General features: G+C 44.9%; 1 protein-coding gene across 3 annotated transcripts in view; it reads right to left on the reverse strand.

The window, feature by feature from the left end:
• Nucleotides 1-18,590, reverse strand: part of LRCH4 (leucine rich repeats and calponin homology domain containing 4) — a 1,212,507-nt gene that overhangs the window by 79,532 nt on the left and 1,114,385 nt on the right. For 2 of the 3 annotated variants that reach the window (XM_069645112.1, XM_069645094.1), the window contains one exon: nucleotides 8,813-9,151. The exons of the other annotated variant lie outside the window; for it this stretch is intronic. In XM_069645112.1, coding sequence (XP_069501213.1) covers nucleotides 8,945-9,151 — 207 coding nt within the window. In that variant the 3' untranslated portion in view covers nucleotides 8,813-8,944. Of the gene's footprint in view, nucleotides 1-8,812; nucleotides 9,152-18,590 lie in introns of those variants that run through there. 3 annotated transcript variants of the gene reach the window in all.

Raw genomic sequence — 18,590 nt, forward strand, 5'->3', positions numbered from 1 at the left:
CTACCTTGCCCATCGATGCAACACTTCATGCTCCGCTGTGTTACTGAGATCAAGTGGAGGCCCAATCACCTCAGGAATCACAGGGACCTTGCCAACTGTACAAAAGGAGGTCTTGATGTTAAGCAATAGTCGGATGCTTTATGAGGACTCAAACAAAATTAGGTTTACGTTTTCGAGTAATCTGCATTTAGGAAACAGATGCTCTCCAAGAAGTACATGTTTCTCAAAATGGGCACAGATTGTAGGTAGAGGTGCACCCGCTACATAGCAGATGAAAGCAGGGGTTAGTTAGCAGGTGAATAATACACACAGACACAAAATCAGCAGCATTAGAAACTTCATTTCTCAACATGTTGTGACATCATATACAAGAGGAAAAAACAGCGAAATCAAACAATAAAAGGCAAGCAAAAAGCTGAAGCGTCAATTTACAAAACGAGAAGCTGTGAATGTAGCAATTACAAAAGTAATTAAATAAGACTATTTACATTTGTACACATTTTAAGATCAAATAGTACCATATTCTAGATCAAATATATATATATATATATATATGTATAAAATATATATTATTTAGTTTAAGGCAGCAAACATTTTCCTGCACAGACATATAGTGTTAGCACAAAAAGACAGGACTGTGAGGAAGGATATTATGGACACACATTTCCTCTAGGAGCTTCATCAGCAGCACAAAACAGGTGTACATGTGCACCGTAACTTTTTACTGTTACGGCCCCGGCTGAAACATGACAAACGTAGGAGCTAAGGACTGCATTAAATAGGGTACCATGGACTTCACAATAATAGAGCTGCAATATAAAAGACGAGTATGAACCATGGTGTAGCAAAGTTCGCGCTGTACTGACTGACATTTGGGCCCACTGAGCATTACATTGTTCCAAAATACTATCAAAGACATAAGTCGCAGACAACATAAGGTCAGACCTACATTTTAAGTGTGCAGGATCTACACGGGTAACAGGATTGGGCTACATGAAAATAGATGTAGAAATCATGGGCACCCCAATGTGAGGTCTTAATTAGGAAAGGCCAGGATGCATGGGTGCAGGGAAGTCAGGGCTTCACCATAAACCAGTGAAGCAGCCATGAGCACCAAAAGGATTTTGTTATCATTCAAAGACGCCGGGCCACCATTCACGACAGACCTTCCTGGATACCCTATAGGAAAAGTGATGGTGCTACAGGCATCAGAGTTTTCAGGCTAACCGAGAAGTAGGGAAGTTATGGGAGCCAAAATTGTCAGGCTACATGAAAAAAAATAGAAGAGGTTGACTTTTCTTAAGCTTAAATAAAAAAAAGGACCTGGGGGACAGAGGGGAGGCTAAATTGTCAGTCTATCTATTGAATACAGACAATATTATAGCATGCAATGCATTTAGTCATTTTGTGCTCTAATTTTGTTACCCCAAAAAGTTTTTTTATGAATGCATACAGATTAATTTAGTGGTGTAGAGAATTCATTTCACTCCAATGTAAAGTGTACCAACACCTACCTCATCTTTCTAGTCTGATCTTGAAAGCAATCTGCTTGGATTTTGAATGTACCCAACCTGGTGGTGGAGGGCTGGGTGCGAACCTAAAAACAGGTTCTGAGGAGAATGTTCATAGAGAAGAACAGGTTTCCCACAATGGGGCGGTTTTACTTCTAATCCTTATCCATCATCTTCCCAGAGTCATGGATGCCCAGGCTGTAGGGCAGCATACAAACATACAAAATCCCAGGCAAAGCAAACATGAAAAAGGCTTAGCATGCTGAGGGCGGGGATGAAGGAGAAGCTGCACTATCGAGAATGGGAAGCACACCAGGTCCAATTCATGAAAGCAAACTATTTGGTGCCACCAGAATCATGTGGCAGAACGTTCATGCCGGCCACAATCTTGGGAACAAGTGAGATGAGTGACTGCATAAAGGAATTGCCTTAAAGTCCACACAGAAGCCATCTCCTACGGAGAAAGGATCCTTAATCATCCAGAAGCCAAGCAGGTAAACACTGGGATAGCTACACCACCAGATGAGGAGCGAGGCTTCAGGACTGTAGTTTCTATTAGGTGGGGAGTAGTCCAGCCTCCATACATGAATGTTCTTGGTACCAACTAGATGGGAAGCTGGCCGTGTAATGTGATGCTGAAACACCAAGGCCAAGATGACCCAACCAAGAGTGTTTTTTTCCCGTTGAAATTAAAGAAACCATTTCCTCTGGAAGAAAGGATAAAATATCCAAGGCAAGGAAAATGGCATTCAACCCCAGAAAGTGTATACACAAAATATGTCCTGGGGTGATCAGTCTTGTACCCTCAATTGGCTAGAGTTGGCTTTCTAATCCTACTTGGATAGTCCTGTGGTTATGTTGTCCCAAGGATCCAGTAGAGCAAATGTACTGCACTAGTACATTTAATTCCTGGAAACATCGCTTCGAACTGTGCCCAAGATGGCCATCCAGTCACTTGAGGATCTCACCTTGATGAAATAAAAGCTGCAGCCGTGTCTTACATATTCTGAAGCATGCATTTTACTACTTGCCTGCAAGAAGCCCATCAGTACCAGAACTTTCTGGAACCATCACTGCTCTATGTGCTGTAGGGACCAGAGCTGAAGTGGTTGCATGCCTTTTTCAGAACCAGAATATAATCTGGGAAAGGAAAAGCGCATCCTAGGTTAGTGTCCTAACCGTCCTGATGAAAAAGGGGTAACAGATGGTACCACAAAGGGTTTTGTGCTGCTTACCATCTGCCCCCACGTGAAAAGAAACTGCAACACCAGAACAAATTAATCCAAGGCAGTGAATGCCTCCTGATGAGAGGGCATCTCATCAATTAAAATCAGCGCAGGGGTAGACGGAGGTGGATCATTTCTCTAAGCCACCAACTTGTTGAAAACTGACAACGCAGTTCAGATCAAACCCGAGGGTGGGGGGATTTTCTGGTTCTACACACTCTCTGCAATAAACATCAGATGCTTACTATGCTGCTTACACCTGGATATGTGGAAGTGCACATACTTGAAGCCAAAAACATCAAGTTGGTTCCTTACCAGGAGTGCCGAGAAGATCTGCCCATGAGTGATCACCTTGAAGATTACTGGAGGGGGATAGAATCACTGTTCGATCTTCATGGTGCAACGCAGATCCTCCCACTTGTGTTCACTGAAAAGATATATAATTGGAAACCCAGATTGCAGTCATAAATGGGACTGGACACTATCACTCTAAGCTTAATATGCTTTTGGATCTTTAATAGGGCTTCTGGACGGAGCAATACTTAAAATGTTTTGGATGACAGGTGATGTGAAACTCTTTACCATCATCAACCTATTTCTAATAGTGTACTCAGCAGGAAGCAGATGTTCTGGAAGAGAAAGTCTTTGGAATCCTTCGGTTTTCGATTGTGTTCCAAGTCCATTGCAAACCACTTATCTTTGTGAAACCCTTAGACCTAGCAAGATCTACATTTGTCCAAGAAGGTAGAGGACCAGGGTGCCTGAAGGTTTGGCAAGAGGCTTTGCAATGATAGTGGGGGAATGTATCACTTACTTTTCACAAACTAGTCCTCAGCAGACAGCATAAACGGTTCTATATAGTAAAGGGAATGTCTAAGATTTCCTTTCTCTGCCTTGATAGTGAGTAAGAGTACATGCAGCCCATCCATCCTGCATATCTCCAACCCCTAGGTCCATTCCTCTTGCCAGAGTATTTATGTGGCCAAAGCCAGCTTCAGGAGTGGCAAATGCATCGGTCTCCATTCATTAAGCTTGGCCTGAAATTCTGCACCCCATTAGGAGGAACATCCTGAAGCTATTCAGTCAGGCCCAGACACATTTAAGGATTGCAGCCAGTTTGGGTGGCATTAACATTAAGCTGTCGAACGGGAAGGGCCACATTCTGGTACACTTCGAAATCAAAGTATTTCACCTTCTTAACACAAAGTCTCTGTCTCCACCACAATCCGGCAGGACTGTGGGAAATGTATAACCTCTGAAGCGTAGGATGGAGGGACTACGCCCAATAGCCCAGCAGAGAAACAATAGGACTATTCACTCTCTCACAATTACACCCTCCTATTTGGAAAAGACCAAGTCATGAGATGGAAGAAATCACTGCCTTTTTCCATCTGATCCAGACAGTGTACAAATTAACACTTATGTCAAGCATTATGGGACAGAGCCACAGACCAATCCAAGGTCAAAGAGGCTCGCTGAACAAAAGTGATGAACATCTGGTCCATGGCCACATGTGACTTTCTTCAAGACTGGGAAGCACGAGACCATCCTTTTAGTTTTTTAGCTAGAATAGATCTCCCAATAAATGGCCTTTCGATCCAGGAACACAAACGCAGCCTCTGCATGACGGATTGAGCCCCTCGTCATGTATCGGATACCAGTGGCAGGACTGGCACTTCATGTCCAACATGGACGTATATGATTTATGGAGCTGCTGCTGCTGCTAAACCAGTCTTGTAGAATTTTAAATGGCTCCCTTAAATTCTATGGATTCATCCAGTATTCGACCCTTTACTGGGCACCTCAGGGAATACAAAAGAGTTAGGAATTCCACAAATTGGCCGTATCCCATTACATTAAGGCCTTAAAGAGATGTGAGGGCCCTGCCTTGTGTATTGTGCAGTGTACAGTGAGAGTTCTGTCGGTATATGTTAAAAAGAAAAGGGATTCTTGCCAGACCAGTTTGAAGGGTCCTTTCACGCGTGTTGGGATGAAATGTTCTGAAAACACCATCATTCAATGATGGGGCTTGTTACACAGGGCTTTCACAGAGGTTTCAGCTATCTTTTCTGTATCAAGGCTAGTAACTCCTGGAGGTCATTCGGAAGCAAACCAAAAATGGAGGGCAGCCACAGAAAGTGGTCCTGAAAACCTGAGCACATCAAAGTGCACAATCAGGCCAGAGATGCGCGCCAGCCCGATGCATTAGTAAAAGCAGAGTAAGGCAGTTTAGGAGAACTACCCCAAACACAAGTGTAGCCAATCAGCAGAGACAAGTGGAATGACACAAGATAAGCCTGTGAACTGGCAATCCACAGCAGCGTCTTAGGACAACAGAAAAGAGAAATCTAAGTGAGCAGCAGACGAAAAGGACAAATGTGCGGGAGCAGATAACCACACAGGAGTAAAGAGCATAAGGCCATCCATGCGTAGCAAAGTACAATTTTTCTATATCTATCGTGTTCAGGTGATTTCAGTTGCAGTTTCGCAGCCAGGACAGTCCGTAGGAAGTTGAATGTACTAGTTCCCTGCTACGCTAACCTTCTATAAATTCAAGTTATGCAAATCATCCCATTGTTTTATAGGAGCCCTGCGTTGGGATATGGCATAACAGCATGATCTAAAGGTGAAGATACTACATTAACTTAACCTTGATATGTGCTAATCAAAAGCAGCATCTTTTTCCAGCTCCACCTGGTGTTCACTTGAATCAGAACTTGCCATTTGTTAACCTAAGTATGTTAGTGTTGCCACAATTTCCCTTGATTGCTGACTGCTACTACCTATTGAATGCATACTGCGGGGGGCTTGAGGGGTGTGTGTTATTAGAAAGCAATTCTGTTATTATGGCTTACTCCATCTAGACCTGAGTTCTATTAACATTTTTACATGTCAGAATATGTTATTGCTTTACTTCTGCAGACTTTGGAATGCCTCACTGACCCCTTCAAGTTCACATGGAAAGCTATGGCTCAAAATATGGGTTTGGTTATTGCTTATTTACTGTACATTTTGGAGAAAGTTACTGGCCAACTATTGTATTATGGACCAGGCATTTCCCAAGGCATCAGCTGTACACACTTCAGAAATAAGATATATATTGATCCCTGCAGCAAGATAGTGACATGAGCTTTGAAGGCACTATTGGAGCATGCATATTGCCATCAACTGCTCACCATTAGCTCATACTTTGGACTGTGTAATTGCATTCAGTTTATAAGTGACACATAGTACCTGAGCCATTTGCGAAGGAGCTGGTATGCTTTGCCCTTTATCAATTGAAACTACATGTTGTGTTATGACATAATTACAATATGGTGCGAGCTGTTGGTGTATTCAGAATGCACAACTATCGGCGCATCACGGCAATGTCAATTTATCGTGGCTTGGCAACAAGCTGGGTAAATCATTCCATGCAATCAGGCGTGCCAGGGGCTGAGCTCCACCCCTGCAGGGGACTGCATTTTTGCAATGGCCAATCACAATGGCTGTAATGTGCAAGATGACTGTCGGCTGACCACAGAGCAGTATGGCACATGGTCAGTTCATCACTGGAACACAAGTTCCCTGTGCCATGCCACACAGATTCAACAGTACACTATAGTGGCGTCAAGGAGTGACCGCTTTTGGAAGAATTAACACATGCAGGAAAAAGGGGATATGCAAGCTCCTCTTGCACTACAATATGTTACCTGCCCCAGTTGCTTAATCAGAGAGTTTGCTCATCAGGGTTATACCATTATACAGTTGGTCTGCGCACCACACCACCTTACTGAACATGAGCAGTAAAGCAATGCAAGTTGCAGCCCGAATTGCCTATTGGCGACAACTCTATGCTCTTATATGTTTTAATATGCTAGTCGACTAACCTGTAACCTATAGTCGACAAGCACGTCTTTCCTATGTACTCTATATGTATGCTTCTGTAACTGTCATAAGCTCTAGCGCTGAGTAACCTCAGGGTTAGGTGCGCTTTATAAATAATAAACTAAACCAGTCCTTGTTAAACATCTTGGTTTCTGGGAGCAGACTCAAAATCTTCCCTAAGGCAAATAACTTGTTTACTGTGCTGAGAGGAGGTTATGACATCTCTTGGGATCTTCGTCGGAAAGTCTAAGAGGAATCTGTGGTTGCCATCACACTGAATAATCTAGAGATTACACCTTCAAGGGAACCATCCTATCATGTTGGAAGCAGCTTGAATGCCTGATCCTAGCCACTCTGAGAATGTGGCTCACCAACTGAGTGGGCTGTTTTCCACTGACTGCGATCACATAGTGACTAGTCACATACACAGGCCCTGCATGTACAGTGATAGCACATCATTGCAATCATATTATGCAGCAGAGCAGGGACGTGTCCCCTCCAGGATCACCAACATTATAATTAGCATCTGCTTGCATCGAGCCCCAACAGTCTTCAAGGCCATGCAGAGCACAGAGGAGTGGATAGACCGCTGGCAATTCGGCCATATTTCACAACATCTATTAGCTTGCGTGGATTAGCATGCTTCATACATACAACTTCCAATGAAGAGAAGTTTGAAAGCAGACTCTTAACAAGTCCTTTACTCTGCGGGTCTCAAATGCATCCCATTCACCAAAAGAGGCATTTGCCACTCCGTTAAAGAGGCGTGCAATGTTCTTAGAGTGTGAACAGCCCCTTTGTTACTCTCCCTGTACCCAGTTCTAAAAGGCATAATTCAGAGAGTTCTTGGTTATGCTGGCAACCTGAATTGGATGCAGACAGCTTCTGAAGGCCATGCGCACGCTTCAGATCTGTGTGAGCATCGCTTTGACCGAAGCCTTTGCACAGCCACAGCAAGCTGAAAAGATAGGAATTTCTCAGTGGGTCCATGGATGGTAGCGTTTAATGCCCATTTTAGCCACCAAATAGGTGAACACTATGGTTGTGAACCTTTTTCCCATTGCAAAAGGATAACCAGTATTCCACTTGCACCTATTTGTAGATATTAAAAGGGTAGGATAACTCGCAGGACTGAATGCTGTGATAATCATGGCTTAAACGCCATCAAGTCTCGTCAATAAACCATGGTACTAAGACAAACCGTAAACTGCACCCTGGATATTTATATGTTTCAGTCTGCATGTCAAGTGACGATGCACAGGAAGAATTTACAGAACCGAGTGAGGAATCGACTTAAATGGCACCGACCAAGAAAGGCAGTGCCATCATAATGCCATAAATATAAACGAATTCCAGACAAACAATGTACTACTAAACACCAACTAACTGGACCCCGTTTGGGGGGGTGGGGGTGAGGGAACACTGCCTCTTTACAACATTCAATCCCAATGATGAGAGCTAAAATGGTCATGTTTGTGCTCTTGTGTGCCCCCTTATCTCTTATACTCAAAACATGTCAATGGGGTCTCCTGCTTTCGGATCCAAAAGGGTCTTCAATTCCACTTTTCTGCATCACGAGGCATGAACTCATGTAATGTTAAACCAGGTAATGATGCAAAGGCATCTGCTGTGCTTGTTCTGCATTTTAAATGTAAACCTTTAAAATCCTTTATCGACACTAAGATACCTACAGCTCAACACAACAGGAGCTTTGCCTCCAGCACTACGACCTCGTCTTACACTTTGCCCCAAGAAATTAGTTATTGAGACCCAGGCCGAGCTACTCACCAACTAATACAGGAAGTAACATCACATATCATTAGACCATAGGGCAGCAGAGCAAAAGGCACTTTGAGGTGCCAACCGCTTGCACCGCATGGATCCCCGTGTGGGTGGATAGCTGACCCATTTTTCCAAGCTGTCGATCCTAGAAATGTGCAGCTTCTGCAGATCAAGCCTTTATGTATTGGTTTGGGACCTCTTCTGAACATTACATCAGAGTCTATACCAGTAAAGCTGAGGAGATCAGAGTTCAGAGGACACAGCATAGCCCATACTGAAACCTCTACTTGTGAATTACACTTTGTAGGTTGTGAGCTTAGAGACTACACAGGAAACACCACAACAATATATGCACTCAAGACCAACCCTCCTTTGAATTCCCAGCCTCTTCCTGCCTCGGTTAGTGGAAGAGATTTGCAAGGTAAGCCTACATTGAGTGTATCGAATGGAGTCTCTGCAGTACTCGCTACAACATTGTTCAGTTATGGACACAATTTTCCCGTCTTTTGAACCTAGCAGACACAAAACCGGCATCAGAGGTCCCATGGCTTCAGTTGGCTAAAACACAGACAGCTTACAATAGGCCACATAACAAAGCAACATGACAAGGACATAGAAGACGCTGAAGCCAGCAAAGTGGAAGGTGCAGACAGCGCTGGGCACGGCGGTGGCAGCAGCTCCTCTCATCTGCAGTAAGGCATTGACAGTTTTCTGTATGCTGCTGAGGTTGACTTGGAGAATGTCAGAGGGCAAGCAGAGATCGACCTGTGCAGGAGGTCAGCAACACAATAAAAACAGACAAGAGAAAGACAAAAATTGCAGAGGTTAAAACAAAGAAAGCTGCAGTGATTTTTCAAAAAATAACACTACTCTTTTTTTTAATCGTAGCTGGCATCAAAATCATATTGAAGGGCAGCCACAACAGCCCCTGTTGAATTGAGCGCATGTAGCTTATATAGGAAGGTTCCATGAAGACTGAAGACCAGTGTGGCAGTGGTTACATTTACAGAAGGTGATTACACCTTGTGGCTATTCAACAAGGTGTGTAAGGGGCCGAAGTAGCTAATTACCTTGCCGCAACATTAGTTTGAGGGATACTGCATTTCCAGGAGATTATTCATCTTCAAAAATGCCTGCCGATCTCAGAACGGTCTTAAGAATCTAAACACCAGAATAAGTTGCCAAGCAGGGTTGTAATGACCCAGCAAACTACCACAATTGAGCGACAACCCTGTAGATGTATGGGAAGCCAAACATGCCTCGGGTATCTGTTCCCATTTCTGTCCTCTTGACAGACTCCTAGGGGACTGTAGAAAAACAACATTCTTATGGTACAACACGTAGGGGTGAGATTAGGAATCAACCAGATATAGCACCCATTGAAACATTACTACTGCCAGGTAACACACTTGTTCTAAAGTATAGTTTCTACTGGCAATTAGTTACATTTGAAAGAAGACAACACTATGAAACAAAGTCTAGTTTTGAAAGAAAGCTAGAGGTCAGTATAAAGTCTACAAATGCAGACTTTACACCGCTTGCCAATCAGACCTCACTCAGGGTAACTGCATGCAGAGCAATAACTGGAAAATGTGTGGCAAAAATCAGATTCACTCTTTGTGCAAAGCAGAAGCTGCTATCTAAAGTTGAGTCCTAGGCACAGTGGTTACTTTGGTTACTGGCACTGCTTTGAAGCACATTTCAATGGAAGCAGCCATCATTCTTGAGATGGCAAGTTTCTTGTGCACCATAATTGGCAACACAGACGTGTTCCTCCAAGCTGTACTGAATTTAACAAGAGATCTGGAAACGGAGGTCTCTTAAAGTCCAGCCTACAAAGTCTTTTCTCTATTTTTGTGTATGAGGAGATGGAATTATGACTGGTTATGTTAAATGAGTGTGTGATCCAAATGAACCAAAATTGCGCCAAACCCCATGAGAAAGAAATGTTTTATTAAAGAATATTCCATATTATTGATTCTAAAAACCTCCAATGGTTGTATTGCAATTTACAAGGGATCCATTACATGGATCCAAACTTTTAAAACAACGGTCTGCTCAGGTGTTTTATCCATCAGGATCTTTCTAGGCTAGAACGGTTATCCAATTCTGAATAAGCAGTTTTAATACATTATTTAGGACCTTCCTTTGTTAACAGTTATACTGGAATGGTAGGAAACTCCACACACAAGATGCAAGAATAACTTTTGAAAAACAATGTCTGACATTAGCAGTCCAATAGAATTGGGCGACCTAGTGTAGCCTCGGGTTTTCCAGCCCTGGTACGTGCAAGGGTGTACACTTCCCTTCCTCGGTTCAGGGACAGTTCCCATGGATTACCCCCACACACAGGCAGCCTGCTGGGTAGGGAGGGGCGCTGCACCTGCTAAATAAAATTGCTGTTAAGAGGAGATGAGCTGCACCCAGAGTTCGCCGATGACTAAGGACACAGACACCAGAGTGTATTTTTTTTATTGAGATCGCAAGGGGTGCCCCTCTTTATTAGACACACTTTTATTCTTAAAACCTAGACCCTAGGATTCCCCTGACATGAGCTCCATCCAAGCAGAGACTGGCTTTGTCAGCTCATCCTTCCATGGAGGGGTCTCGTGGACCCTAAGGATGAGCTTGCCGCAACTAATTCCCAAACTCAGGTACCACCCACATGGGGAATGAGGCGAGAGGATGGCCTCTGTTGGTGGTCCAGTCTTGCAAGGCAGCCTCATGCAGGGCCGCCAACCTCTCCTTCTAACTTCCACCAGGGTACCCCCCTCTCTATCCCCAATTTACAATAGTGGCCATCTACATAATGCCCTATCTATCCCTACTTAACAGTTACCCTATTTAACATCCCCTTAATTCCCCAAATCTCTACTTCCCTCCTACTTAACATTTACCCTACATAGCAGTAATCCCATATAGACATAGCTACTCATACATATATACATAGACTCACAATATATGTACACAACATAACACACTATATTACAATGGGGTGACTGCTGCAGTCAGTCACCCCTTCACAGTACCTTGCAGGTCTGCTCTTCTGGCTTGGGTGAACAGCTAAGGGCGGTTGCAGGCTGGGGGCCTGTTCACTGAGGATACGGTTGACCCCCTCTGGATGGCCCTCTGTTGATATATAACAGGCCCTGTCCTCTTGTCCTCTTTCAGGGTGACTCTGTCCATCACATGGAGTCACTGCACTGCCTGCGCTCTGGACACTGTTCTGGGCGGGCCTCTATGCACATTGGGATATCCCCCACTTACGGCCGCAACCCGCGGTATAATTATTATTTTAGGGTGCTCCCGGTTGGTTGGGGGGCCCACTAGACATCCCCGCCACAACCTGCAGCATATATATATTTTCTAGGGGTGGGCCCTGTTGGCTGGAGGGCCACCCAACAGCAATGCCGCGACCCGGGTGCCATTTATGCATCGGGTGGCGTCCCCATTGCTATGGGGACATCGCCGGGCACTGAGGCCTCCTCCAGGCCCACCCCCTCAGCAATGCATTGTGGAAATGCAGGAGGTGCGCCGTGCCTCCACCAGGGCTGTTCGGCTGGGCAGCCCGGGGCTTGCTTCACCTGGGATGCTTAACAAAGCGACCTGGGACTTCACTACCGCCTCCTCTTCACCCGGATGGGCCGCGGAGGTTCTCCCGGATGGGCCACCGAGGTTCACCCAGGTGCGGCGCCGAGGTCCACCCAGGACATTCATCTTCACTGTTGCACCCTCCAAGCTGGAGCAGGCTTGGCTTCTGCTGCGCTATCTGCATTTCCTCCCGGGCTGCCTCTGACATACGGAGCCCGTAAGGATTTTTTCAATGACAGGCCCGCCTCACTGGCCACACGTGGTCCTGGCCAGGCTGTACTTGATGGGCCCGGGCAGCCACCTCCACTCGGTCCGAGCCATAAATGTCACTGGGGCCCATCCGCTATGGCCTCCAGGCAGGCCGACAAGCCGCACGGGCCAGGGGCGGTTGAACTACTACTGACATAGCAGCTCGGCCCCCTGCAAGCAGTCTCTGCGGGGCTCTCCCATGCACCGCCTAGTGCTCATCAAAAGATGGATTAAGGCCCCATGGGGCCGCTCGAGGCAGCGACTCCCCAGGTAAGTTTTTCTCTTGCTCTACCTTTTGTTAACTGTCTCTTCGACTGTCCTTTTCTAAATCCTTCTGACTTCTTTTGTCTTCCCTGCCCAGCGCAGCCCATTCTTGGACGGGAGAGTTCTTTACTATTGTTCTTTGCTTTAACATTCCACCCAGCCCCATGGTGGGCTGGATAGATTCTTCCAAACACATACACAAAACATAACGAAATAAACACACTACACTAAATAAACCTTTACCCAGGTGTCTGCGTCTTTCTTTTCTGGGTGTTCCCTCAGAGGGCTAGCATGTGGCCTAGGATCTAGTTAGCCCTACAAAATGTATGAACACTGTATTTTCATGCAGATAGTCAACTTGGGAGATGCCTTCTAAATTGCTGGCAATCATGGTTTACTCTGGGCTCACTGGGAAGTCGGCTAGGCTCATGCAAGTCTATGAGCAAGTGTAGAACATCTCCAGTTTGAGATGCACTGCTTCAAATACTGCTAAAGTGCCTACTCATACAAAGATAGCATGAAAGAGTAGTGATGGAAGAGTGGTGTCAGAGAAAGTACTATAGCAACTTGACAGAGTTACAAAGATCATTTCCTTTCATCTTCCAATCCTTTTTTTTTTAACAATTTTATTATTTTTAGATAAACATAATAACTTAGACTTGCATAAACATGTACATTATATTCAAGATCACATCATGACTGTCTGCTCCCCACACCCCCTCCCCACCCCCTCCCCCCCCCAACTACCCCTATCCTTTCCCAGCCTATAATGCACACAATCGTTCCACCACTTCCCAACTCTATTCCTTAGCGACCACCCTGGCATCAGTCTCTTCCAATCATTATTTGAAAAGTCACCAAGGGGATATGCCGCTTTCCAAGAGTCAGATTGTTTGTACCGAGAATATTTACAGGATTTCCAGGTTGATCGAAAGGCGATGAAGAGTGCAATGCTCTAGAAGAGCATTGGAAAGTTTGAGGCGCCAGCGGATAGAGCTCACACAGAGCAGAGGGCAGAGGCAGCCGCAATAGATTCGAAGATGTGGAACAAAAACACAAAGTGCAATATCTAAGAACAAGGAGGGGAGAGTAGGAAAGGGGCTAGACCGTCTGTAAACCAGAGATTCCCACCTACCCAGGGGAGATGCAAAGGTGGTGGATTAGAGGAGAATACATCAAATAAAGGGTGTTGAAACGGTCGGACTCAACCACATTTCGGTGAAGAATCAGGTATGGGCTGAGTACCATAGGGAAATGCATAGTCTACGATTGCATTTTCAGAGAACATTCAAGCACACAACACCGTCTCAAATTCTGCTAGAGTGACCGTAGTTGGTGAAAATTCTATTTACACTAGAGGTGGCGATTGCAACTTTTGTAAAACTAGTATAGGATCAGATTTCTCATACTCAGAAATAGAGGACATAACCAGTTGCCTTGGGGAACTGAGACACAGATGGAGAACAAGAAAAGATTCCATGAACTATTTCCCCATAGATTGAGCATTTATAACTTTCTTGAAGGGAGACAAGCCACTAGAGCCTTCAGTCGACAAACATTTCATTCTCATTTTGGAAAGAGTTGCATACAGAGCCTTCCAAAAAAGCTCTGGAGTGAGTTAATTTGAGTAGGTGACTTAAGAAATGTTTTCCAGACCACCTCCTGATGCATGATTTAGAAAATCCAACATATGGTGGATCAGAGAGTTTCCACACAGTTGGAACAAACTTTCACTGCTAGATGTGACTTGTGAAGGGTAGCACTGGTATAGCAGTACAGAACCCTTGCCAGGGCGACGAAGAAAAGGATTATCCAAACAGTCTATATGACAAATATATATATTTATCAAGAATAATACGCATCAAATTAAGAACTATAAAGATAGAGAACTTTAAACATTGTGACACATTTGTGAATGTCAGCCATTTCCCTTAAGGGGAGACATTTACCATGGAGCCACGGCGGTGCGTCCACAGTACAATAATCCCCCTGGGGGTGGTGCACTGAGAGAGGATCACATGGGAGAGGAAGCCTCCTTATGGGATTAGGGATGACCATTCCCAGAGAACGCGGTATACCACCGCTTTGTTAGACCTTCTGTGAAGGCATCATGAAGTAGACACAGACAAGTGAATAAAGTTTGGGCTATAAACTGTTATTAAATCAAAAAGGTTGGAAAAAGGCCTAACTTGTCCTATGCAAAGGTGGGATTTCCCTACCTAAATGAAACTAATGATAGTCTGTGTGAGGAAGTCCAAAGCAAATGTCTGTGTCCAAAACCTATACTTCCCTCATCTATAAGTCTACAATGTGCAGGGATGTCAGCATCAAAATGAGAAGTGTTCAAATAAAAGTTCAGAGCTTCTTCCAGCTTTTGGTTGGAAAAGGGGTTTCCCTTCCCCAAGATTCAAGATGGTTCACGTCACAAATAAAAGAGGGTTTCCTTCCCCAAGCTTTCAAGTCTCTTAACTTTCCAAAACAATTCCTTGGGATACTTCGCCGCTCTTCTGGCTTTGCTACCTTTCACCATTTTCATAGTGATCAGTTCCTTAATTTCAGATCACACAGGTTTTGCTTTATATTCAATCACAAGCTTGTGGGTGATTTAGGCGGCTTTTCCTTAGGTGGGTGTACTTGGTCTAGGTGCAGTTGGTGGACCATATGGTCCACCCATTACAGGTCACGCAACCGACAAACCTTACTTGTTTCTTCTTCATAGGCACGTTGCCACTGTTTCAGCTTCACAGTAGTGCTGGATTTATTCTCATTTCACATCCTCTTGATGCTTTATCACTGCTTGTTTTTCCACCATTCACTTGTTGCACTTTTAAATATTCTCCTGGCTCTTCAGTTACACAGTTCTTTATATTCTTATGGAGCTTGGCGATGCTTGTTCACTCAGGTTACAGTTACTTTTTTCAGGGAATTGCACAAAACTGCTTTCAATCAGATCGGTATTCAAAAATACTTCCTTTCATTCAAATAAGTCACTTTGTAGAAACCAACATACAATTCCCAGTATACTCTCCTGCTGGGAACATGTACACTTGTTCATGGGCGTATTCACAAGTTCAAACATTACAGTTTTCTCTGGCCTTCTTGTCCTGGAAAAAGCTTGCTCAAACTCACATTTTTATTTAATTCACCCTAGGATTTTGTTTGGCTCCAGGTTAGCCTTTCTTTCTTTTCCTTTACAGTTCGGTATTCACAAAACCTCTCGCTCAGTTTTCTTAGCATTTTCGGGTCATCGTGATTATCAAAAGTATTTAGTCATTTGACTGAGTTCAAACTCGACCGGCATCCATATCACCCATACGGTCTCACTCACTGAGAGCGACGCGACCTGTAGCAACAACGCAGTCTATAACTCGGCGCTCCAGAGTCACTCGGGCTTCTCTGACTCACTGGGTACTCTGTCTCCAGGTGCTCTTCTCCACGACATCAGGCTCGCTGTGGCTGTCACTTCTCCTGGCTCGGCGTGCCTCTTCTCCAGGGTCTCCGCCGCCTCTGCAATATGAGAGTCTTTCTGACTATGAGAGGTATGCAGACTAGCTCTGCCAGAGAGCTCTCCAATGCTCCCGCCACAATGAGTTTCCGCTGCAAAGACTCTGCAGCTTGTAGGCACTTTGGGCACACGTCTCTCTGGCTTCACCTCAAGCTTCTCCAGCAAGCGTTCCATGGAATGGACGGCTATTGGCCTGAGCTGAGCAGGCCATTTATACCAGCCCCTTGGCTTCACGTGTAGGTAATGTTCATTCATTACTTAACGATCTTGGTACTCCGCATCCCCATTCCTCGCCCCAGTACCAGAGTGGTGCCTGTGTGTAAGAGTCAATAAAGAGAGGATGTATGGCTCTGGTTGGTCTCTTCCTCGTCCCAGTACATGACTAGTGATTACTGGGGGATGATCTACTGGAAAGATAGGGAAGAGACCGGTAATAACCCACAAAGGCTTGGGAGATATCAGACTTGTTATAAAAAGGGAAATGAGGGATACCATGTCTCACCCAACAAGGGTGCATCATCCCCATTCCCCAAGTCTCCTCCACCCAGGTGATCCTCCATCGCATATCCAATCCCAGGGTCAGGATCCGATAGAGACAGCCTATCCTTGGCCACTGGGAGGAGGATAAATAGGGGAAAGAAACAAGGACATCCTCAGAGTCCTGCCACCTCTCTCTTTCCCCAAGCTAAATTCTCCTTCCCTCTTTCTCACCAGTACCAATGTCCGCTATTGTAATATTATCCAACCTAATATGTTAGCGCCAGACTAGTGGCCCTGAAAATACCAATTGCCTTCAATATAGTTCCAATACAAGTACTGCAAAGATGATGACCAGGAGTATGCAGTTCACTCTGGAGCACCAAAGTGAATGGTCTAGTCTCTCACAGCATTTGACTGGTCCAAGGAAATAAAAACAGCAGAGGGAAACCAAATGGGGAGTCCCATCCTCTGATGAGGAAGACCGGATGCAACGCCAACCCAGCGAACAGGGGACCGCAGCAGGAGACGCTGTGCATGGAGGCGAACAGGAGTGCGAAGGTACTCCATGGAAAAGGAGCTACTTTGCTCACTGCCCGAACAAACCTCAAACCACCCAAGCACACCCCCTATCCCACCACAAAGTTCGGCAAGCTGCTGGAAAGCAAAACCCCATCCTGAGAAGGGAGCAGAGTCCCACGGAGTGACCGCCGATGATGAGAGGAACCTGAATGCAAATAGACCAGCGGGGGTGCTGCCGACTACCAGAGCCTCAGAGAGAAGCACCAGTGCCCGGTAGACATGAACCACAGAAACAGGTAGGTACGCGGGCCGGCCGAGAGGTCAGTGAGGAACAACTGCAGAACACAAAATAAGAGGGTCTGGGACTCGCAATCATAAGAGAACCAAAGTATAAGGGGGTCTGAGAGCCAAAGAGAAACAGACATTGCAGAAAGAAGCATATGCCTAGCAGGAGAGCGAACCAGGTTATTGCAGCAGTGCATTGAAATTCTGGGACCCACTCCCATATGAGAGACAACGTATAGAAACTCTTGTGTACAGGCACATTATAAATGCCATTTCCTATAAGAGGGGCTGGGACCTTGAGAAAATCAGAAGCAGTACAGAAGGAAGCATTTGCATTGCAGGAAAGTAAACCAAGCTATAGCAACAGAACATTGCGAGTCTGGGACCCTGAAGACAAAAGAGACAGATCAGAAGAAAACCTACGCTTGGCAGGAGAGTTTCCCAAGCTGGTATAATAGAGAACTGCGAGTCTGGGACTTGCACCCTTATGAAAATGTAAGAGTACAATAAACTGCATCCAAGAAGACACATGGCCTTCAACCCAAGGAGATAAGTCAGAAGGAATCCAGGGGGAAGGAAGCATACCCCTAACACTTGGAGTTATACATTGTGTAACATGTATTTCTTTTGTCATTTTTGACCAATTCTGTTGACAAGAACTGTCATTACCACTTTTGCTTGGCAGAGAACACCATTGCACATTAGATTTAGGTTATTAGTGTTAGGGTCAGAAGTAGGGGTTTGGGACACGACAGTGACTGAATATTTATTTGACATCCTGACATTTTCACTAGTTTTCGTTGAGGCAGGGAATCCCCTCTTAGCTTTAGGGACAGAGAGGACTTTTCCCCTACGATTTTATTGGTTAATAAAATATTATAACCAAAACTATGCCTCCTTAGTTACCAAGCCTTACTTCTGCACCCTTAAAACATATACACACAACACAATTGTAAGGTATCTCAAGTGGGCGCCACCAAAACTTTAACGGAAACCAGATAACATTGTTATCACAATAAGTTAAACTGTTGTATTGTAAACATATGACACTTCAGAATTGAGAGGCTCTCCATCAAAATTACAAATATGACATTCTTACACCCAGGTTCCAACACCAAAGAGGCGGTCAAGGGTGGCTACAGCTAAAGACTTCGCGCATTATGATTATTTGTGCTGTCTGTTGGGCCAGAAAAAAGGATATGCAACCATGCCCACAGGCACCTTGGGTGAAGACCAGGTACTCCTGGCATGTACGACTTTAAGGAGACTACTCATATAACAAGTTGCAATGAAGAAAGTCAAGGGGGTGCG

The sequence above is a fragment of the Ambystoma mexicanum genome, chromosome 1p (genome assembly GCF_040938575.1).
Source record: "Ambystoma mexicanum isolate Mex_15411 chromosome 1p, UKY_AmexF1_1, whole genome shotgun sequence".
NCBI lineage: Eukaryota > Metazoa > Chordata > Amphibia > Caudata > Ambystomatidae > Ambystoma > Ambystoma mexicanum.